A 25,679-nucleotide genomic window follows, 5' to 3' on the forward strand; every position below is an offset into this window, starting at 1 on the left:
CTACACAACATATTCTTTACCCCTAGGATATACATTTTTTTTATTTTAATGTGTTACATATTAAAACGTCTTGCTATAAAATAAAGGCACACACACACACACACACACACACACACACACACACACACAGGGGCCACACCCCCGTGCCCCTGCTGCTATGTCAGCGTGTGTGTTTTTCTTTTTTCTTTTTTTTTTTAACTCTTGGTTGATATTCATTATTCTGTTATTACAACTTAGTTACTTTCTTCATAATTTTACAGCATTTAAAAATGCAATGAAAAGGCAGGGTGTGAGTACACACACTTATGAACAAACCAGTTTGTATAACATCTTGCATGAATCTTTTAAATGTAGCGGTACCATGCTGGAATTAGCTTTTATTTTCAAATCAACTTGGTTGTGGTTGTAACCTTAACATTTATAAGGTCATACATTTTAAATTGCTGTATTTAAGATATGTATGATTTGTTAGTTACTGAAATATCACATAACAACTAAAGACAGGATAATTTCGTACCACTTAATTTTCTCCCGATGAAACATAACCTGGTTAACCGTACTGATGGCATATCAATGCTACGGTTATATACAGTCAGATGCGGTTGCATTCAAGGATAAAACTGAATACATTTCGACAAAGGAATTGCATTAGTTCCATTATGGCTGAACACTGATTCTGTGACTTAACAGAAAATGAATTACAAAACATACTCCAAACATTAAAATGGTGATTAAAACATCATGGTTACTGTTTTCTGACTTGACAATGTAAACAAATATAGCAGCCGTGATATAAACAGGATTATGCAGCAGTCAGCAAACCACACTGAAAGCTGATAACTATGCGGTATGAACTTCAAAAACATTTTTTGGTATTTATTTATTTACACTGTATCAGCTATATTTAAACAAAATATATGTAAATATTTATTTATGTATGCTGTATCAGCTATATTTAAACAAAATATATATATATATATATATATATATATATATATATATATATATATATATATATATATATATATATATATATATATAGATAGCAGGGAAAGGTTCAGATTCCTCCCTGCCTAAAACATGTGCAAATGCGCTTTGGTTTAAATTAATATTTAATTATATTTCTGTTAATTGTTTTATTATGAATTACCCCTTGCACCTGGTAATCATTGTAAATTAGAGCCAGGTGCAGGGTATTTAAAGAAAGCAGCATCAACAGCAGGGCTGCTGTGTGGCGGGCCCGGTTGATGGTTTTTTCAAAACAGCATGTTTTTCTCAAGGACTTCTCTGTACTTTGCTCCATTCATTTTCCCTTCTATCCTGACACGTGTCCCAGTCCCTGCCGATGAGAAACATCCCCATAACATGATGCTGCCACCACCATGCTTCACAGTAGGGATGGTGTTCTTTGGGTGATGTGCTGTGTTGGGTTTGTGTCAAACGCTTTGCACTTAGGCCAAAAAGTTCAATTTTAGTTTTGTCAGACCACAAATCTTTTTGCGACATGGCTACAGAAACTCCTGAGTGTTTTTTTTTTTTGCATCCTTCAAACAGGATTCAAGGTGGGCTTTCCTGAGTAATGGCTTCCTTCTTGCCACCCTACCATACAGGCCAGATTTATAGAGTGCTTGGGATATTGTTGTCACATGCACAATTTGACCAGTCTTGGCCATAGAAGCCTGTAGCTCTTGCAAAGTTGCCATTGGCCTCTTGGTAGCCCCTCTGATCAGTCTCCTTCTTGCTCAGTCGGCCGGCCTAATCTAGGCAGGGTCTTAGTGGTGCCATACACCTTCCACTTCTTAATAATCATCTTGACCATGCTCCAAGGGATATTCAAGGCCTTTGATATTTTTTTTTATACCCATCCCCTGATCTGTGCCTTTCAACAACTTTGTCCCAGAGTTCTTTTGAAAGCGCCTTGGTGTTCATGGTTGAGTCTTTGCTTTGAAATGCACTACCAAGCAGAGGGAACCTACAGGAACTACTGAATTTATCCTGAAATCATATGAATCACTACAATTGAACCACTTAACTTGGTGTGTGATTTTGAAGGTGATTGGTTACACCTGAGCTAATTTAGGATTGCTATTACAAGGGGGGTGGACACTTATCCAACCAAGCTATTTCAGTTTTTATTTTTAATTAATTTTCTACAAATTTGTAGAATATTTTTTTCTCTTGGAAGTTGTGGGGCAGGATGTGTAGATAAATGAGAAAAAAAGCTATTTTAATGTGTGTGTGTGTGTGTGTGTGTGTGTGTGTGTGTGTGTGTGTGTGTGTGTGTGTATACACACACACACACACACACACACACACACACACACACACACACACAATCTCAAATGCAATATAAAAGGTCTATAGGGGCTTAGGAGCTTGGAGAAAGAAAACAAAAAAAAAAAAACAATATGATTGAACATGCTTGAATGGGGACCCTAAAGAGTATCTATCCATATCTTATTCCTGTAGGGAAAGTAATTGGTACGTTTTGACCACCGAGACATCCAAATCAGATTTCTTTCAACGCTAATATGACAAGACTCACTTTAATACACTGTATGTAGGGTCAAGTGGGGTAATTGGGGGCAGTTTCAGATTTTTTAGACGCATTAGCTGGATTAAATCATTGTTCTTGAATTAAGAGAATGTTATTTTAATAATGTTCTGATGATTTCAGACTAGATTCATGTCTTATAAAACAAACATAAAGTAGTGATTCATTATTAAATATTTAATCAAAAATCATGAAATTGAAATGTATCCAAAAGCTACCGCAGCCCACTGAAGCCATTGGGGGGAACAATTATCCAGTATGTCGAGATCACAAGATCACTCATCTCAGGATCTTGATATAAAGAAGGTTTTTTTTTATTTGTTTTGTTCGTTGGTCTCAATGAGCCGCTGTATAAAGCAGCTAGCAGTACATAACGTATTTGTGTATTAAACAGACATACAAAGTAATAAGGATTGATTATTATAATTCTTTACAAGTGATGTCTCATATTCAGTACACATGCACATACATCACTAAAATGTAAACCAGAAACTTAACAAAACTGTTTAATTTAATTGTTAGGGACTGGTGTGCGAAACGTAAGATGTTATAAAGTATCAAGAGATGGCCAGAGGAGTTTTTGTTTTGGCAAGATGACTTTCTTTTATTATCCAAACAGGAGTGAGGAACACAGGAACAGAACTGCATTTTGTTCAGCTGTGGCCACAAATAAACAAGAACACACCACAAAACATTTTCTTTTTTTAAAAATCATTAAACACTTGACTGTAAAATGAAGTAACATTCTGAAAATCGGGTGCCCTTTACACAGCACCTACCAGTTTAGAAAACCAACCCGACTGAGTGTGGGCCTCGATACAGGCTATTTTTACCCAGACTTAGCCCCTCCCCTTGGAACATACCAAATAAGTAATCTTAGTTTCAATTAGGCAATACATAAACATTACATTTCTTTTAACGAGTCATAAATACAAATTTTTGTTTTTCATGACTGGGGTACTTTCATGGACTATAAAAACATTGTTCTTCCTTTGATACTTCCCTCCCCATATCATTTTCTAAAAGTGCGCCTCAATTGTGCACACCCCCTTTGTCCACACATGCACACAGAGACAAACAACCCCAAACTGGTAAGTTTTACTTTCATTTTTCTTAAGTCTTAGTTAAAGAAATTATGCCAACTTCCCTGTACGATCTTTTTATATTCCTCCAAGCGAAAATCCACTGTATGAATAAGCTAGATTAAAGTTAGTATTCATTTATTTATTTTTCTTAACAGAGAAGCTGTAAGTTCACTGAGCGAAAGCCTCCATTCAGTGAACTCCGCTGTCACTGCGCACCCTGCCGTTCTGATACAAACAAACTTTTTTTTTTTCTTTTCTTTCAGGAACCTGCTTATCTCCTCCTCCCCCAGATCCATGGTCCCAACTCCCAGCCTTGGTAAGTGCATTCTCATTTCACATTTTACCATTCAGTTTACAGTTATTAAGCTGGCAGATAAAGAAAAATAAAATAATGTGTACAGAAAGTGCTTATTGTGGTGCACTCTATGTTACAAACAATGTCTTATATTTGCCATTATTCAGTAACGGTGAATTCAGTAAGTTACATTCATAAATATACATTGTATGTGTAGGCTGTCTTGCAAAAACATAATTGCTTTAATAGTCTATAAATAGGAATGCTTCCATTTGCCCTGATTTGCTGCATGTATTTCATAAAATATGCAACACTTTGAGTGAGCAGAATATATATTATTCTAAAAACAAAAAGATGTGCAAGGATCCTATTAACCCTTCCGTTGTATCTATGATGTTTTTTGAAAAAGTAGTGCAATGAGAATTTCACTCATGCAGCCAAGCTGTCTGAGTTTGTAAATATACAGTAGATCGGTCATGATATATTTATATTCTGTACACTTATTGTTTATACATTTGACATGATGGCTGGGAAATATGTAATTCAATGCAGTGAAAACTAACTTGCACGTTTAAACATGGGCATGTGTTAGTGTGAAGGAAATGGATTCAGAAAAAATACAGCCTGGAACCATTTCATGCAAGGAAAATGTAATAATAATTCAAACACTGCATGATTATTATCAACACAGATAAATTGTGTGTCACATTTAGTAAGCAGTGATGTAGTGAAATAATTATGTAAGCAATAATGAAACAAATAACACACATGTATTATGTATTTATGGAATGCCCAAACAATCAGTTGAAAGTAAATTGTACATGAACCATGCTTTACTATACATGGGCCCTTGACTAACTGGCTGTTTTAAAAATTGCAAACTGGAGTCGTAAATAAACTGACATCTTTACAAGATTTGACACTATATTGATGTGTTCTTTCATTTATGTATAAAAAAGGGTACTGCATACTATTCACCCCTATTTCAGCATTCTTTATACAAAATATACTGAAATATAATGTAAAGATTAACAGTGCCATAAATAAAGCATTAATTATCTTGTCCTATTTTGGGGGGTGTAATTATTAGAAATATAATACCCATTACCATTCATAATAACCCATTACAAAAAATCAGTAAATGGTTAGCCAATATATAACATTTACATTTACAACATATCTTCCAACATATCGTCACCCTAACTCCACAACTCCTTATTGACTAGTAACACTTTGATGAAACACGTTTTTTAAAAGGGCAAAAGCCAATATCGTTCATGTTATCAGAACCTGTAGGCATGTCAAGAGAAAGCCTTTAAAAACCCTGCTTATTTTCTTCATTGAATACCAGAAAACACTGAAACATTGAGTCATTTTTATTCTCCAGCTAACAACTAAACTTCTCACACAAATACATTTGCAAACCACAGTTGTCAAAATACAACTGTGGCTGTGTAGATCAAATATCATTGTGTCTGTTTAAATTAAAATGTATTAATTGATAATAGGGGTGCTAATCCTTGAGCGTTTAAACATTTTCCAAGGTATTCCATTTTGCTTAATTGTTAAACCCTACACAAAATGATGCGTTCCGAATATAGATGTAACTTTCAGTGTGCGATTTTTAGCGCGTTGCACATAAATGTTCATTAATTTTGTTATCATTTAAAAAAAAAAATGACAGGAATATATTTGGAAGCTTCTCTTGAGAACTTCTCCATGTTTGAATGTTTAGTAAATGAAACATAAATCTAATAACACAAGGGTTGTGTACGTGAATAAACCAATCTCCAGCCTGTGCCATGAAAGAAAAATGTATCACAATGAAATATGCAAACTAGTAGAGCTTTATGAAAAAAGTAAGGATAATTTGCATGCAAAGCACAACATGCGGGTACTAATATGAAAAAAAAAAAAAATGGATACTTGGAAGCAAATCAATGCTGTAAATATTTACAGTGACGGAAATATTAGTTGTAAGAATACAGTTTTGCTTGAAGTAAGAAAGATTGCCAGAGTTAAGTGGTGTGAAAGTAATACAACGACAGCAAGTAATAGGAAGGCTGGTGGGGTTGAGATATTACCTGACACATCTGCAAAGCCTTCAAAAATTTACGACGACATGCAAGGGCACAGAACATTCATGGACAAGTTTTGCTGTTATTACCACACTCTTCCTAATGAAGGGCACAATTTAATTAAACGTTTTAGCTGCAGGAGATTGGTGAAGTGATCATTGAATCTCAATAAATATTGCTCCACATTAGCTTTGATAATTGCATTACTGTATAATTTCCTTCAGTATTCCCCCTCCAGCTATAAAAGGAAATTAGATCGGGGCAATACTTTAACCAGTCACAAATGGAGATTAGATAAAGGGACATTCAGAACAGAAAATAGGAAGCACTTTTTTACACAGGGAATTGTGGGAGTCTGGAACCAACTCCCCAATAATGTTGTTGAAGCTGACACCCTGGGATCCTTCAAGCAGCTACCTGATGAGATTCTGGGATCAATGAGCTACTAACAACCAAATGAGCAAGATGGGCTGAATGGCCTCTTCTCGTTTGTAACCTTTTGTATATAACTATTATCAGTAATTTGTTTTTACTGATATGTTAGCAAGTAATTTTACACACAAGTATCTTCTTCAAGGTTATTTAATGTTATTACCAAAAAAACAAGTCCCAATCCTAACCCTAATTATTATTAATTGTTAGCAGTTAAAACAGGACAATTGCAAATAATTAATGCATGTTAATGACCTGTTTCATTTTTTTAAATTTTATTTTAAAACAAATTGAGCCTGTTAGGCTTCCTTTTTACTTTTTGTCCTTGCTTGTACTGTAGTTATCCAATTTTGCATTCCTTAGACTAGAATACTTCAAAAGCGTTCACTAAAAGCGTAGGGTGTATGTTAAAAAGACAACCATCTGCTGCAAGCCTTAAACATGGTTTCTCAGCAGGATCCTGAACTGCACAAACAAGAAAATTAATATCCCGCTGTGAAAGGTTAAAGTATGAGGCTGGTGAAGATCAGCCTCCCGATACCTATCACCAAGATGGAACAGACCTTAAGTCTTGGTTGGGTTGTGGCAGCCATTTTTGTGAAGGTAAACCACACATATGCTTCAGTTCTCTACTTACGGAATACAGCTATTATCTGATACACCTGTTAGCTACTAAAGGGTGTATCACTAATTCAGTAAGGGGAATTCTTAAGGGGAATGTGTGGGAGATGGGGGTTGGTTAGCCATATTTTTTTAACTCTATAACTGTTATCAAATACAGTATTACAAGTGAATATCTTCACTTGAGTATTTGGAGAAACACAGACCCAGACAGAGTTGCCAGGGGACTATTTTTGCTGCTGATTTCTGACTTCATTATTATTATTTTGGGATTATTACTTTGTGGACGTTTTTACCATTAACTGTGTATAAAAATAAAAGCACTGTTGAATGTTAACTTTATCGGACTTGTGTAACTTTTTCTATAAACGGTCTTTACCACACCAATGGCCCCGGCGACAGGAGCAGAACCGTGATGAGAAGGACAACTGACTTGGTTCTTCGGCAGCCTGGACGAGAAGATGTTATCCTCTAGGAACCCGGAAGCCACCTTTGCCCGTATGTTTTCTATTCAGCCCAAGCTCATGAAAAGTAGCAGAAGCCACCCAGTGGCCAAAAGAACATTGGGCTTTTAAGCTGGCCCTGTGTCTATTTTGGGAAGCACAAGCAGCCTACAGAACTATGGATGCTGTGGACGCACAAAACTATGAACTGGTAAAAAGTGCTATACTTCACCGATTGGGCAAACCAGAGGAGACATATCGGTTGCACTTCCAGGAATACAATATTCCATCAGGAACATGAACCCAGATGGCAGCACAGACTTTACACCAACCTTATCAGTGTTGGCTAAAGACAGAGACCAGGACTGTCACAGAAATCATGGACTGTCTGGTAATCGAGCAGCTGCTTCAGGTCCTTACCCAGGATGTCACCGCCTGGTATATGGGCAATCTATTATTCAAACCTCGCTTTTGGGGGGTATGGTTTGGCAGCCACTAGGGTCAGTTGCAATCTCCTGTATCCATGGAGATGCCAGAACATATCCTACCATTAAAGTTCGGATCCGCATTCAGAATCAAAGTACATACGCAATTGTGGTGGCTGCAAAAGGTTTTCTACATCTGACAATAGTAGGATGAGACTGGCCCTATTTTGAAAACCTGATTATGGCCCGACCCGAGTAATCAGACAGGTGAAAAGTTAATTGGTGAGATTGTTCCCCTGGGACCTGATCTGTTTCATCCATTTTTCCACCCTAGGAAAAGCAAAAGACAGCATAGAGCAGAAAAAAGCAGAGGGAAATCGAATAGGATTCGGGGAGGGGAATTACACGAATACTGGCCAAGCGGGAAAAAGGAAGGGAAAGGGGGTGAGTATTCAATGTAACCTACAAGAGGAGGTGAACAAAGCTCCAGGAGAGGGCAACAGTGGGGGGGGGGGATTGAGAGATTGATTAGTGTCCATTGAACTAGTAGTTAGACTTTTTTTCTCGGGTTGGCATTCCGAAGTTAATGTGGGTTACTTAAGGTTCGCTCTATCAGAACATCAGTTTATCACCCACAGATTGCTGGGCTTGTGGAGAGATTTAATCAGACCCTAAAATGAATGCAGCCCTGCCTTCTCTTTGCGATTCGAGAAGTGCCCCAATTGTCAACAGGGTTCTCCCCATTTGAATTACTGTATGGACATCAACCGTGACTTGAGTAGAGAAGGTTGGGAAGCAAGTCCTCCAAAAGCACATACTGTTGTTACATATGTGCTACAATTACCAGACCAACTGGAATTGGTTGGTCGATTAGTAACTGAAAATTTAAATGCAGTGCGGCATTCACAACAAGTGCAGTATAATAAGTCTGCACGATTGAGAGTGTTCCAACCAGGTGACCGAATATTATTACTTCTCCCTACTGCTGAGAGTAAACAGTTTGCTAAGTGGCAGGGTCCTTTTGAAGTAATCTGACGGATAGGGAAAGTTAATTATCTTTGTACCAAACGAAAGGAGACTCAAATATTTAATGTACATTATTGAAAGCCTGGAAAGAACAGGAAGCACTTTATAAGTCCCCTCTCTTGTTGGTTATCTATTTAGGATCCTGTGTTGAACCACTGCAAGCAGTGGAGGTTCCAATGGGGGATAATTTAACCGCTGCACAGAGAGATGATCTTTTCAAGTTGTTACAACACTTTGATGGGGTTTTTTCGGACTGACCTGGAAGAACTGACCTCATCGAACATGAAATACAAAGTCAGCTAAGGTCAAGGGTGGGAGGGCGAACATCTCGAGTTCCAGAAAATTGGCAGGAGGCTGTTCGTCAGGAGCTGGAGGCGATGCTCGAGCTTGGAGTAATTGAGCCCTCACAGAGCTAGTTATGCAGGCCAATCGTGCTGGTGGATAAACCAAACAAAATCATTTGCTTCTGTGTTGACTACAGACAGGTACACAACGTCTTCAAGTTCGATGCGTATCCCATGCTCCATATGGATGAACTCCTAAACCGGCAAGGGGGCGATAAGTTCATCTTGACTCTCAATCTTACAAAGGGCTATTTGCAAATTCCATTATCACTGGATTCTGGAGAAGAGTGCTTTATTGACCAGACGAATTATACCAATTTAAAACCATGCCATTTTGTTTACATGGGACACTGGCAACCTTTCAGAGGTTGATGGACAAAGTATCACAGCTTCATCAAGGGTATGCTGCTGCATACATAGATGATGTAGTGGTGTGTAGTTTTTCATGGGAGGAGCACCTAACCAGACTTACAACTGTATTATCGGCTATTCAAAAAGCCGGTCTTGCAGATAATTTTTTTTTTAAATTGCATTTGGAAAAAAATGAAACTAAATACTTTGGGTTTATTTTAGGACATGGAAAGGTGAAACCAGTCCTATCAAAAATACAGGCATTGGTAGATTAAAGTGTGTGAGGTGCATAGCAGTTCTCTGCATTTACAAATAATTTATACATCCCTTGTTTATTTTAACACAAGTCGGCTACTAACAAAACACAAAACAAAATGTTAGCTTTAGCCTGCCGGCCTCTACAGAGAAAGCATGCACCATGAAGGAATACACAGCATTCTATCAGTTGCCATTATAGAGTTCAGTCAGAGGGTTCTCCCCAGGCCTTGTCTTGCAGATGTTACTGTGCCTTTAACAATAAGGATTGATTGTGCTTCTAGCAGACTAGATCAGTTGCCCCTTGATGGATGAAAAAAAATGTTGGAACCACATGACAGCTGTGTTACATCTTGACACAACATTTAAGCAATCAGGGAGTTGAATGGGAGGGTTGTGCACTCCAAGAGGCAAAAACATTAAAAATGACTGCTAAAAAAAATAACAAATTATTTTCAAAGCAAAAATAGTGACAATGAATGCAGGGGGTCAAAATAAGCCGTCGATCAGCACAGTCCAACGCCTAATACTATATTTGCGCCGGCTATTTTATAAAAAAAAAAAAAAAATATTATGATTATTTTCTGGTATTATCATTCAGTCCAGTTTTTGTCATATTATTGTATTGTAAAGTGATATATAATACATAACAGCTATACATATGCTATACATATGCACCAAAAAAAAAAAAAAAAAAAAAAAGTATTCCTTTTGTTGTGATATCGTAACAATATGTACCCAGGTGCTTGTGAGAGATATTGGGGGTTCATATATAGAGGCTGCATGCCTTTAAGAAGAAAGGCGTGATGGGATATCAGCGGTTGTCAGCTGACATACAAAAGCTTAAGTGCAGAGGTGCTGGATTACTGCACTGCAGTTTCATGCAACAGTTGTGATGGGGGTCACAAATGGAGTTTAGTAAAGGGGCATTCAGAACAGAAAATAGGAGACACTTTTTTACACAGAGAATTGTGAGGGTCTAAACTCCCCAGTAATGTTGTTGAAGCTGACACCCAGGGATCCTTCAAGAAGCTGCTTGATGAGATTTTGGGATCAATAAGCTACTAACAACCAAACGAGCAAGATGGGCCGAATGGCCTCCTCTCGTTTGTAAACTTTCTTATGTTCTTATGTTCTTAATTAAGCTAAAAAGGAAGTGAAAGGGTTACCTTTTTTTTTTTTTAAACTCCAAGAACCCTATGTCATCTTTCCCCAGTCAAATCGTAGAGTGCCAAAGTAAGCATGATAATTTGCCATAATAAAAAAACAGTAAAGAAAAAGAAAATGTAGAACATTAAAAAACGGAACCAGGAACAGTCAACGAAAGACAACCCATCATTCACATTCTTTGTCGTATTATATATTTAAGGTAAGGCAAGTTTACATTTCCATAAAAAATGCTCCCGGCTACAATGCTCTGCTGCCCGGCTGTACAGAATTCCTGAGTAATACTGTCATTTTCAAATGCATTTAAAAGTGTCAGACTTCAAAATGATAAACAGCGCTTTTACATATAACTAGTTTATATAAAGCAGTGCTAAACTATGTTTTAAAAATGATTACTTATTTTTTAGAACTGCCAATATTATCATGGGACACCTTTTTCTTCAGTTGCAAATGTTTGGAATGTGCAGATACAAAACTAAAGATGACAGGCTGTGGCTGGAAATTGATATTTATTCATTCACTATTTTCATTTTTATGCATTATAAAATGTCCATATAAAAATTCTGAGTAATTGTACTAAAAATAATAAAAACAGAATATAATATATATATATATATATATATATATATATATATATATATATATATATATATATATATATATATATATATACACACACACACAGCTCTGGAAAAAAATAAGAGACCACTGCAAAATTATCAGTTTCTCTGGTTTTACTATTTATAGGTATGTGTTTGGGTAAAATGAACATTTTTGTTTTATTCTATAAACTACTGACAACATTTCTCCCAAATTCCAAATAAAAATGTTGTCATTTAGAGCATTTATTTGCAGAAAATGACAACTGGTCAAAATTACAAAAAAGATGCAGTGTTGTCAGACCTCGAATAATGCAAAGAAAATAAGTTCAGATTCATTTTTAAACAACACAATACTAATGTTTTAACTTAGGAAGAGTTCAGAAATCAATATTTCATGGAATAACCCTGATTTTCAAGCACAGCTTTCATGCGTCTTGGCATGCTCTCCACCAGTCTTTCACATTGATGTTGGGTGACTTTATGCCATTCCTGGCACAAAAATTCAAGCAGCTCGGCTTTGTTTGATGGCTTGTGACCATCCATCTTCCTCTTGATCACATTCCAGAGGTTTTCAATGGAGTTCAGGTCTGGAGATTGGGCTGGCCATGACAGGGTCTTGATCTGGTGGTCCTCCATCAACACCTTGATTGACCTGGCTGTGTGGCATGGAGCATTGTCCTGCTGGAAAAACCAATCCTCAGAGTTGGGGAACATTGTCAGAGCAGAAGGAAGTACTTGGCTTGATTCATGCGTCCTTCACAAAGACAAATCTGCCTGATTCCAGCCTTGCTGAAGCACCCCCAGATCATCACCGATCCTCCACCACATTTCACAGTGGGTGCGAGACCCTGTGGCTTGTAGGCCTCTCCAGGTCTCCGTCTAACCATTAGATGACCAGGTGCTGGGCAAAGCTGAAAATTGGACTCATCAGAGAAGATGACCTTACTCCAGTTCTCTATGGTCCAATCCTTTTGGTCTTTTGCAAACCTCAGCCTGGCTCTTATTTGCTTCTCATTGATGAAGGGCTTTTTTCTAGCTTTGCACAACTTCAACCCTGCCCCTAGGAGCCTGTTTAGAACCGTCCTCGCTGTGCACTTCACCCCAGCTGCTGTTTGCCATTCTTTTTGTAGGTCACTTGATGTCATCCTACGGTTGCTGAGTGACATTCGAATGAGTTGGTGGTCATCCCTGTCAGTGGAGAGTCGTTTTCGCCCTCTGCCGGTCTGTAGCTTTGTTGTCCCCAATGTGTGCTGCTTGACCTTGTTCTTATGAACCGCCGTCTTTGACATTTTAAGGATGGAAGCAACCCGACGCTCACTGTATCCCTCTGCCAGTAAAGCCGAATTGAACCATTCTTTTCCTCACTCAAAACTTTCCTTTTCAACTCTTTGGGCATGGTCAATAGTTATTTTCTGATTCCAGTTAGTTTTGAAGTATTACTAGCATGGTTTTGCCATCCAGCTAGTTCTATTGCAAGAGGATAGTGATGACAACAGGAGTGGTTTTTATACTTTGCCTCGTTAAATAAGATTTGGTTCAGGTGATCCCCTAATCAGTACCTCAATCAGTAGAATGAGGTGTGCCTGTGTTGGAATTCAACAGACACTGGAATGGAATGGCTGTCATACATGTAGAGATGCTGGTTTAAGAAAAATTTGCAGTGGTCTCTTAATTTTTTCCAGAGCTGTATATATATATATATATATATATATATATATATATATATATATATATATATATATATATATATATAGGCACACACACACACACACACACACACACACACACACACTGTATATATATATCATAGAGCCTTAATGTTTTTTTAAAGTATAAAAGCCAAGCAGTTTAATTAAGTAGTTGGCTAAAGTAACAGCTAGTCTTTGTATTACTCAATCTGTAAAGGAAGACTGGATGTAGGTCTGTTTAAACTATACTAAACATTTTACATTAAAGTGGAATGAAGCCAATCAGTGTTCTTCTTGCATACAGGGGATCATAGAAAAAATACCTGCAAACCCCACAAATGAGAAGCTATTCATAATGTTCTGTCATTCATGCCCCTGCTGTGAAAATGTGTCATATCTGAACCTGTAGCTTATGCCATGCAGTGTCCCTAAGTGAACCATCAATCAAGGATGGCAGGTATGAATGTTACCAATACTGTAAGGCTCTTCTATTTTTAGACAAGGTGTATTAAATTTTACTGCTGATCTGCTGTTGAATACAACCTGCATTGAGAATAATATTTTAACCCCTTTCAGACACTGCAGAAACGAAACAGGAAATAGCAACAAGCCTTCAGAAGCCACATTTGTGGGCTAGGTACAGGTTAATGAGCCGAGTCACTGTGCAAGCTGCAAAAATTACATGCTGAGGTCTGGAAAGGAGAATATATCTGACTGTTCAGCTGTACTGTACATAATTGTTCAAGCCTGGAAATAAAATAGAATTAGTTCAGTCAGGAAAACTCATGTGATAGAGAACAATATGTATTAAAGCTAAAACAACAAATACAACATTATACATAGTTCCATTACATCTTTGTTTTTTGGTTTAATTTTTCCCCCCCCCCCCCCCCCCAAAAAAAAAAAAAAAAAAAATTAACCATGTTTTATTATTTTATAGTTTAAAGAGACTTTTACCAGGAGGCGGTCATTTTAACTGTTTATCTCAATGCTGTCGGCTGTTAATCAGAAACCAATGTAGTATCACTTAGCTGTCATTTTTATTTTCAACCTTGGGAGTGGAATTAGTCTCATGGGCTAGATCCCTTTGTAAATCCATTTGGCTGGCCTTTCTCAGATGAATAATTGCACGGATGAAACAGCAGTACAGCTGTGACAAGACAGCAGCTTTCCCACTGTGAAATTCTCTTGTGTAATTTACAACACAAAGCTAGAGCAGTGATTACCTTGACATTTGGAGATTCTTAGTCATATAAGAAAGATCAGCATTGCCTTTAAGGGGATTATTGTCTGCCAGAAGGTCAAATGCACGCAGCGTTTCTTGGTTCAACCATACAGCACCAAACTTTGTTGTTTGTTTCCCCCCAGAGAAGTAAATCGTTTAATATAAGACCTGTGATCACTACTCCTTAATAGCTGTAATTCCCTACTGGAGTGTGTTTCTTTGAACAAAAGTATTAACATTTGATTAGGTTAATTCAATAAAGGATGTGGACGCTTTATAGAAAAGACAGATACGCAGCAGTAGCTGTTGCAGCATCTTTAAAGTTAGACACAAACAATATTATGTGGGACCAAGAAGATTACTTTTCTTCAGCAAAACTGTCAACACACTGTACTAATTTAAATGATGGCCCAAGTAGCTATTGTGGTTAACTTTAGGGAAAACATGTATTTCACCAATTATTACAAAATGTAATGACTAATAAGCAGTAAGGGCTCGATTCTTATGAAACGAGTACAATCACTGACGCAGTGGTTAAAGTCAAATGCGTCTGCCCCATAGGGCGTGGCTTCTTCAAAAGTGCGATTCTGATCAAAATAAAAACCCAGCGCAAGGGCATTTAGTGGTGCAGTGACAGCGCCCAGCCAATCAATGCTGAGTAGGTTGGGGAATCTGCTATCCAATCAGACCCAGGCAACAATCCCTTTAAAAGAAAGAATGCAAGGCTCCATTTTGCAGGTAGAAGTGACTTGCGGGAAACGCAAACAGTAAGTAGTAGGTCACTCGCCGAGGGAATATGTAAACCATGCTTCTCGACTACAATAAAAGAGGTAGAGGCACGTAGGTCAATCATTTATTTATATAGTTACACAAGGTACATTATTTCATGGCATTGGCATTACTACATGTAAAGTGTTAAATACTTACTACCCTCCCTGATCTGTCTACTAGAAGCAGCAGCTGATTCATTTTCGAGTGGGACATGAAGTGCCGCATCACGTTCCCTCCGAGTTTGTAATCTACTAGAGTTTCAACATAACCGCAGCTTTAATTCTCATGGAATATTTCCCGGAGCACAACTGCCCCCACCGTTTGTGAAAAGATCACGTGAAGAATAAAAGTAGAATTATTTTATTTTTTGCATCTGAGTGCATGTTCGTGCGTTTGTGTATGTCTCAGTATTTAAGGTCCTAACATTTATTAGCAAAATAAATAAAGTAAAAGGTTTTGGTAATTAAAAATAATCTAGTTATCTGCAGTATGTGTTAATCCTGATCATGCTGTTTGCCCAGTTACTTGTTCACAGTGTGTGTTCATAAAGTCAAAGCCTCCTTCTCCTGGTTTTACAAGAGATACGACGTGCCTGTGTTGTTACTGTGATATGCTTAAATAAAGTTGTTGAACGTAATCAGACTGCGTGCAGTTGTTTAATTTCAAGTCGTCATTCAAACCAGAGACTAGTTGCTATAGTGTTGTGGTTATTGTATTGCCACTGACAGCAAACACTTTCTCGATTATTTTATTTTTGATTCTTTATTTGCTATACTAAATGTAAATAAATAGATAGGACAGCGAGGAAGCAGAATATTTTACATTGACAGACAACATTAAGAGGGCGTGTGCACTACAAGAACGGAGACTTCCAACAAGCAGGCAAAAGGTAAAATACACGGATGTATTTACGTATTTCCGGGTGGATTGATTTGGAGCAGTGATTAAACTTAGTTTGAAAGATAACATTCGAGGCCCGTCAGCAGAGATTTAAACCCTGGTATTGACCAATCAGGTTAAAGGAAATCTCCAATCCATTTTCTAATTCGTTATAATGTTTCAAACTAGTTAAACTCATACATTATCAGGCAGTGAAACAAATATTTCAGGTCTGCCGATAGTAGTGACTTATTTCAATCACGGAAACAAAGTAAATACACTGTGTTAACTTTACATAGCAGTTAACTTGTTTAAAGTTGCACATGATACACACACACAGCACTAGCAACAAGGAAGGACAGACAGAAGTGGCGTTCCTGTTATGCTGCTCTCCATATACTGTACGTAAATATTTTCACTTGTAATAATTGCCATGAAAATAAATTGTTACAGTCCTTGTGAAAATAAATGTAGTACTCCATTGTATCCGCAAAATAGGAATAATAATAATTTACGAATAATAGTGTTAGTTTCTTCCATTTTGTTGTTTGTTCGTCTTAGGTTCTTTTTTCTTTTACTTTTCTTTCTTTGATTTCCTCTTTCTGTGTCAGTCCAAGCACACCCAGTGGCTACTTAGGACTACTTTGCTTTTTATAGTGTGTTCACTTGTTAAAGTTCCTGATTGCACCACTAAATAAATCTTGTTTCAGCGGGTCTTAACTCAGTGCTCAGTTGTATATTTGGGACCCTATTGCACTGTCATCAGAATCGCTTTGGCAGATATAAGAACATAAGAACATAAGAAAGTTTACAAACGAGAGGAGGCCATTCGGCCCATCTTGCTCGTTTGGTTGTTAGTAGCTTATTGATCCCAAAATCTCATCAAGCAGCTTCTTGAAGGATCCCAGGGTGTCAGCTTCAACAACATTACTGGGGAGTTGATTCCAGACCCTCACAATTCTCTGTGTAAAAAAGTGTCTCCTATTTTCTGTTCTGAATGCCCCTTGTTGTATATATGTAGATATGTTAATGATCAGAATACAGCTCTAACTCTTTTAATGTATTACGCCTTCTATGTTATACAGTACCAATTAAAATTACAAAGGTAGCTTAACCATAACTTTGAGTTAAGTTTATATGTATATAAGTAATGTTTTATATGTTGTATATACTTTTAAAAAAGCACATTACTATAATGTGTTTTTCTTCTCAACAATTTATTACATAGAACAACATGTTAACTCAATTAAAAAAGCTGCTGCACTGTTAAATGGCATATATCCGATGACACAATTAATTTAAACACTGCTTGTGAAATTGTGATCTAATTATGACATTCAAGTTATTGAGGGTATCAGAATCTGGGGATATATCAGGTAACATGTCTGGATAATTTTCTTGATTTTTCACTGGCACAATCAAGAGAAATCTAGCACATTCCATGACTGGAGCCCTGAGCAAAAGAGGGATGGAACCATGAATAAGGCTGTATTTATTTTTAACAGTTAACATGAATTTCACGATTATAGTGAAATGTACCCTTTGCCGTATAATACTATAAATTTCCCCTTGAAAATTGACATTTCTGAAAGAATAGTGTATATATGTATTTGCCACTTGAAAATAAATACAGCAAACGCTTGTCTTATCGATGTACTACACTACATTCAGGAATGCAGATTTTGTCTTTGTTGACCGGGGTACTATCGAAATATTAATTTGAATATAGTGATTTCATAAGAAATAGCAGTTGTCACAAAACCATTCATTTTCATTCAGACAAGACATGCACACTAAAGTTCCCAAAATGGCTGCCGACGATGATGTGCCTCAGGGCAAATTGTTTGATTATCTCATGAGCATTCAGTCATATAGTATGCAGCAGCCGATATGATGAGAAATGGGAGGGAGATAAAGGTGCAATTTGTCACCGTAGACAAGATACCAGACGGTACTTTGGGTCTATGTGGCATATTCACCTACTGGGATGATTTGCGAAAACACAAGATCATCACCTCCAACATTTACTCTAATCACCAGGTCTCGCCTCCTGATCATCATTACCATCACCCATGTGGACGCATATTACACATTGACAAATCATCGAAAAGTATTTCAGCAAGAAAAAAAAATCTGATCTTGCGTGCACGTTCTCTCTCTGTGTGGCACTTTCGCTACAGTATGCACATTTTCAATATTATTCTGGCCGACAAAGACCCAATTTGCTTTAGGAACCTTGCAGCCAGTTTAGGCTGCTTCGGTAAATCTGCACGATTTCTTTAAAATGTCTTCAATGACTGAGTAGTGCATTCGGTAAAGGCACTCCATTATTTTCCATTTCCATTACATGAGAGTAGGTGTTAAAACTTCTTACTGACATTTGACTCAGCTCTCGCCAAGATAAGAACCAACTAAGACATTGCTTCTTTTACTGTAAACTAATGTGCATCTGCGATATCCATCTACATTTCCTTCCATCTGATGATGTAGATATCCTCCTGGCTGGTGTTGATGGCTGAAGTGTAATGCTGGCTCCAGGGATCAGCCTATTTTGCCTCCCTGATGCATCAGCACATACAACGGCTGCAATGCTGGCTCAAGGGAACAACCACTGTGCAGCCTCCCTAGCGCATCAGTATGACAACTGTCTGTTAGCCCACAACACTTTAATAGGGCTCGACAGTGATTTCTGCTAAAGATCAGTTTGCCTAGTACAAGAAGGGGACATTTCACTGTCTTTTATTTAGTTTGATAACTCACTGATTTGAAAATAGAATATCTTTAATAGCTGACTCTAATGCAGCAAGCAACAGATCTAGTGACTATCCAGATAAAGGCGGATTTTCAACCCTGTGCTAAAAATAGGAACGTCAAGTAAAATCTTAAAAAATATTAGCTGATGCAGGCTCTGATAAGCGGTTATCAACATATTGAGCAAAAAACATGTTCTTATCAAACAGAAGAATGTGCCATTTGCCTATTTAATCAATTATATTTCTTTGAAGTTTTGAACCTTAAACAAAGTTTAGATTGATGCAATTTGATATGGTTTAATCCTACCCAAATAAACAAACATTTTATGTATTTTCTTTGTTCTAAAATACTGCTGCTTTTTTTGTTATTTTTTTTTAATGCCACTAGCAATTAAACAGATGGCATCAGATTATGTAGAAATACTTGTATTTTTATTTATTTATTATAGCTTGGTTGATTACAAAAATAGCTTTGAAACATTGGTTTCAGCACAAAATACACTGGATACAATACTTACTTGTGTCAATTTCTTCAAATAAGATTAAGGCGAACCATAACAAATATGAATTAGCAAACCATAAAACTAGGAAAGTTATTTCTTCAATGTTGACTGATGTTTAAAGACAATGGCAGAACAAAAATAACCATCACTTTTGAAAGCCTTTCTTGGATTCTTTCATGATTCAAAATTTTATGAAAGTGCTTTTCTGTCAGAATACACTAAGTGCTTTATTTCCATCTGAAACAAAGGCTAATGGAACGCACCAGTTTTTATTTGACTGGTACAAATATTAAAAAAGTGAGCCACTGTAGAAAAAAAGCACAAAGAATGATTGCATGACCTTTTTTAATTCTGATTTGTTATCTTTGTGTTGTTGCACTGGCACTAGGAAGAATCAATGGAAGGAAATTAATAACATTTATCTGTTTATCAGAGTTTCAGTTTTCATCTGTAGCTTTTTGATGGCAGTCATCCTTTAGATAGCTGATGCAATAATACTTGCTGTACAGCAAAAGTGCCCTCTAATCAGTATTCCATTCTAAAATGCCATTACCCACTTGGTGCCCTCACTCCTCCCACCATTTTCTAAACATTGCTGTCAACTTTACAGAGCATCTCCCAATCACTTGATGACAATTCATCTGAACAAACTCAAAATTTAATTAATTGAATTACTTTGGATATGCTCAGACCAACCGAAAACTGCTCTTTAGAAAAGTACAGTCTCTGCCATTGGCTTTAACCTAACACCTATTCACCAAACAGTTGCCACGCACCTGTGTCTCTATGATTTTTTTCATCGGATGCTCCATACTGACCTCATTAAAATGGCTGCCAAATGTGACAAAAGCATCCCAGCAGCTAATAAGATCACTAAAAAGCAAGACGGGTGTTGTATAGAAAAACCTGGGTTGGTTTATTATTATTATTAATATTTTTCTTTGACAGACTATCTCTCATATATATCCTCATAATCATGATGTCTGTTGTGCATTGCATATATATATATATATATATATATATATATATATATATATATATATATATATATATATAATAATTGTTATGAACTGAAGTTAAATTCCCTATACAGTGGATCCCTGTATTACGACCAACAAAATGAAAAAAATAGTCAGGGGAGCTGGTCAATACTCAATTGATCTAAACCAGTAACTCTGAAAGTGGGGCTCGTAATCCTCTGAGGGGGTCTTGGAAAGGTTTCAGTGGGGTTGAGAAATCAGCACATCACAAGAAAACCAATACCATACTTAATGGCTGCAGTGCTGCAGCAGTTCTTTTATAGTCGAGACATTTTAGCATTTTAGCGTCTTGCTTTATTATTCATTAATTTTTTTGTGTATTTATTAAAAAATAAACATTATGAACTATGATTAGAACATTTTTCAATGGGGGTCATGTCAGACAAATGTCACATTAAATGGTGTCCCACTTAGACAAAGAACTACTGCTTAATAGTGGCAAATCTAAATAGAGCATTCTTTCAAAAAAAAAAAAAAAAGTCCTATTGAGGAAACCAACAACTCTAACAATGTGTGTCAGTCTCCTGATCGTGAGTCTCCTGAAGTGGTGTTGTTATTTAGATTCACCTATTTTTATCAATTAAATAGACCCTGTGATTTTAATACTGAGCAGGTAGGAAAGTGGGAAATTGCACTGAGCCTACAATACTGACAATGTGTAGACTAGCAACACAACACGGTCTAATTTTATAAGGATGTATGTTGAACTGTTGAATTAGAAATCATGATAGAATTTTTAAAAGTGATGGGGGAGGAAAATTTAGTTAGAAAAGCACCTGTTTATACCTGCCTATATGGTACTAAAATATATTTTAAATAATGTACATAATCTGACATGAAATTCTTACATAACACCTACACTGTCTGCACAGTGTTTCTGCCATTTGCTCAGCATGCAGAACTATCAAGACTCTGCCAAGAGTGCAACCCTCTCCAGTGTTCTTCATCTCTTTCATAAAATAATGGAAAGAACAGGTTAGCCAGTACTGTGAAGATAAGGCAGCAAAACAATCACACAACACTGTAAACTGACAGTTCAGCTCAGCCAGCGATGCAATGTATTGCACAAATCGTCCTTAATTGCTCAAATGTAATCCATTACTCTTGAGGGTAAACACAATGGCATTGTTTACACTAAGGAATAACCTATATAGATTAGATTTTCTTTTTAAAGCACAGAAACAGTCATATTGTCATTGAACTCTGATGATGTGAAAATGAACATGCTCACCCTCTTTTGGTGGTCGTTTGACTTCGGCGCTGAGGTTGCAAACCTGCTCAGTCCTGAGCTGTGGGGTTAGACATCCCTCTGTTTGAGCATTTAGTGGCAACACCACGTTATTGAGCAGAAATACGTTTTCTAAATCTCCATCTCCCAAATGCTGAGGGCAGCTGCATTTTGTATAAACTATCCCACACGATTCTACAGTCCCCTTTTCAGCTTTCAAACAGGTCTCCAACCATGTGCACAGCACCTGACAGCCGAACTGGCTAGGGCTGACCTTGTTTAGAACTAAAAACTCCAAAGCAGACTTCTGATCGTCTTCTTTCTTCTGTATCAATCCAGGGAAATCAAAAGGGTAGACCCTCCGCAGCTGCACAAAATTCTTGTCGTGCTGCAGAAATATGTAGCTGCTCTTTGAATCACACAAGTAAACGATGGATTCGTTGCTCCTCAACAAATCATTGATCTTCTCGTGAGAGTAATGATCAAACTGGTAAGCCAACAGAGAAAAGTTAGAACAGTTTAGGTCACGTTTGTAAAATTTCAGGTAGATGCTGTATTTGGTAGGATCTGGGTTTTCCAACGTCCAAGTGCAGTTTGTAAAGTTTTTCGGAAACATTTCATTTACAGAGTAAGATCCATAAATGACTCCCTTGACGAAAGTGGAACACCAGAAGTCTTGTGCACCAATAAATCCTAACATAACAAGGAGATAGGTGGAAAATATATAAATCAGCAGGTTACGAATAGCCTTCATCCTTTGTCATTTGGCCTGCAAGAAGGAGACAAAAATGCAAGTAACACACTAAAAGATTGCAGGAAGACACAAAGACAGTCTTGAACTGAACCCTGAGAGCAACATCTGATCCATAGACAGTTTGATGATTATTCCCTGTACCTCCTTTTTCCCTTAGACTCTAAAATCTTTATGTTTTAGCGGTCCAATAAAATTAAGAAAGAAAATACCTGGCCAGCTCTCTGATAGGTTATCATGTAACACACTGTAGAAACCAGATTTTTTTTTTTTTTGTATGGATACAATTAACTTTGGGCAAACAGCGCCACCATGTGGAAACCATACATTAAAACGATTCATAACTAATTTTCATCGATGTGCAAGGAATGATCAATAAGTGTATTTATTATTATTATTATTATTATTATTATTATTATTATTTATTATTATTATTATTAATGTGTTTATTTATTTTGTTTTACTGTAAAAGCTTTTATGTTTTATTTATTTTTGTACTGCTGAATTGAATGATGTAACCTAAGGGTTTGTGAAACAGTAACAATTGTATTAATGCTATTTTTATTTTATTTTACAGAAAAGCTAAATACAGCAATCTTAACAAAACACTGTATTAAGATCAAAACAATTCAAAATATGCAGAATGTATTATATCCTGCACAGATAACGTCTGCAGTTCATTTTTTTCAGTATCATTGTGCTCTTTTACTTTAATATCAGCACCATAATGCCAGGTAGCCTGAAATAGAATTCGGCGTGAGCGCGTTTTCAATTATATTAAACACCAATAAACAGATTAACATGGAAATACGAGGTTACATTAGTTATCATTTCATTTTACATGTAATTCACGGCTTTTGTATTGGACTTGGGATATTACTGAAATCAGCAGGTGCCATTAAACGGCTTGAGCTTATCTAATACATTATGACCTGTGTGTTGCCAGGTCTGTCTCATAATGCTTCCACTGTCTACTGACAAAAGTACTAAATCGTTTGTCACACTGCAGTAGTATTGCACTTATATTTCTACTGCGTGGTTCTTAAGGCAGGCTACGAGTCATTTTTATATACGATGTACATAAAATAAATTAATAATGAATAAGAAACTGATGTATATAGTGTATTTGTAACACATAATTACATTGTAATATAAACCAGTATGCTGTATTTCCTGATTTGTAAATCAACACCCCACTGCGCTAATACTCCGGCTTTTATGGATCTGACTGTAGACGCAGATGAAGTGTTGAGATCACCCAATAAAATCAGAAGTTACGCATCTTTGCAAAAAATTCAACAGAGCCACTAAGTGCTATTTAATTTCAAATAACTGTGAAAATGATAGAAATCAAGTAGACGAACGTGTGTTTCGGTACATCTCATAAACGCCGGGCTTTTTAATCAAATCAGCTGTCAAGTGTGCCCATACAGTCAGCTTCGTGAAAACTAACGAAGGAAGTTAAAAAAGAAAACGTTTTATGTACTTGCATTTTAATAATTCACCCAGCCACCATCTACCCCTCTAAAATACAACCGAGTCAAACACACTGTGTGGGAGTTTTCACCTGCCCCATTCTACATTATAAGGATGCGTTCATCTTTGTCATGGATATTTCATATTCAGGTCTGAAACATGGTATTAACGTTTTGCATGAAAACAATTGTTATACTGGCTAAAAATGGTGTGTGGTGTCCTTCTGATTGTATTAATAATCCTGCAGGCAATGCAGCTGTTTGCCTTGTCACAGCCGATTGTGTAGGCGTTGAAACGCTAAAGAAAATGGTGTCGAGTAACTCTAGCGGATCCTCTAAATTACTTTGATTTACATTCTAGAATCAACTATACCACGGATAGACATGTTCTTTATTTGATGTAGCTTATGCAGCGCACTTTGCTTGTGCTTTTATGTCTTGTACTAATTGGTGCGTAGCATTCCAATATGCAGTGTTCCACAAGCAGTGCGTCTTTTTTTATAGCTAGTACTTTATGTGTTTTATTATTTTTTTTAAAAAAAAAAAACTACATTTAATTGTATCTGTTTTTTTTTTTTTTTTTGTTTGTTTGTTTTTTAAAACACTTAATATTATGAAATCGTTGTATACCATGCGTATTCTTGCACAATATAGCCTAGAGATAAACAATGAAACACGAGAAATTGCTGGCAAATCTTGACATTTTAAAATAAAAGATAAGTTTTCAAGAAAAACGTTTTAGCCTGGGCATCTTGACTGATAATTTCTAGTCTAGATGACACACATTTAATGAAACATAGACGGCGCCATAACTCCATCCTTAGCAAATGTCCTACTAAAAACATACTGAATTACACCTCTCTTAAATTCCGCTATATATATATATATTATATATCAATATATACCTAATATTATATATATATATATATATATATATATATAAGGTTTGAATATATTAGTCAGGTGTCGCTATCCATACTAAATTGATCATTTAACGTAGTCTTTTCTTTTAATATCAAAAATATAGTGAATTTGAAAGTTTGATGTCGTCGTCGCGGACCAAGCTCCTGAATTTGATTCTTAAATTGAATTTTGCTGTACAATTTACAGAAATAAATAAAATAAAAATACTACTACTATACTACTACTACTACTACTACTACTACTACTACTAATAATAATACTATAATAATAATAATAATAATAATACTAATAATAATAATAATAAATACATAAAGAAATTACCTTACAATCCGGAAGCGGTGGCTATTTTTCCATCATACTAGCACACAACAACAAAACAAAAAACAAAAAAACAAAAAAAACTGTCTTCTTTAAAATGATTACTTCCCATTGCCTGCAGCAAAAGTCCAGTTCAACAAAAAGACGGTGAGTTGTAGGGGGAAATGCGCTATTAAACTCCAACCTGGCTCATTTCCCTTGCTTCTTCCACTAAAACGGAACCACAATGTCCAAATTTTATTACGGGGGTGGGATTGCGGGTGTCTTCAATTAAATGAATTAAAAGACTATTTGTTTCGCGACGTCTTATATAATATATATATATATATATATATATATATATATATATATATATATATATATATTTTTTTTTTTTTTAAATGAAATGCAAGCAAATAAACTGGTCTTCTTTCCTTTTTTCTTTTCTATCCGGGTGTCTCTCCACA

The 25,679-nt window shown here is 36.4% G+C and overlaps 1 protein-coding gene across 2 annotated transcripts in view; it reads right to left on the reverse strand.

The window, feature by feature from the left end:
- LOC121316837 (adhesion G protein-coupled receptor B3-like) overlaps nucleotides 1–25,283 on the reverse strand; it is a 195,973-nt gene extending 170,690 nt beyond the window's left edge. For both annotated transcript variants that reach the window (XM_041252082.1, XM_041252081.1), the window contains exons 1-2: nucleotides 25,237–25,283; nucleotides 21,769–22,534 (exon numbers count right to left, since the gene is read on the reverse strand). In XM_041252082.1, the coding sequence (XP_041108016.1) occupies nucleotides 21,769–22,519 (751 nt within the window). In that variant the 5' untranslated portion in view covers nucleotides 22,520–22,534; nucleotides 25,237–25,283. The remainder of the gene's footprint in view (nucleotides 1–21,768; nucleotides 22,535–25,236) is intronic.
- Between the last annotated feature and the right edge of the window lie 396 nt (nucleotides 25,284–25,679).

This window comes from Polyodon spathula, chromosome 6 (genome assembly GCF_017654505.1).
Source record: "Polyodon spathula isolate WHYD16114869_AA chromosome 6, ASM1765450v1, whole genome shotgun sequence".
Classification (NCBI taxonomy): Eukaryota; Metazoa; Chordata; class Actinopteri; order Acipenseriformes; family Polyodontidae; genus Polyodon; species Polyodon spathula.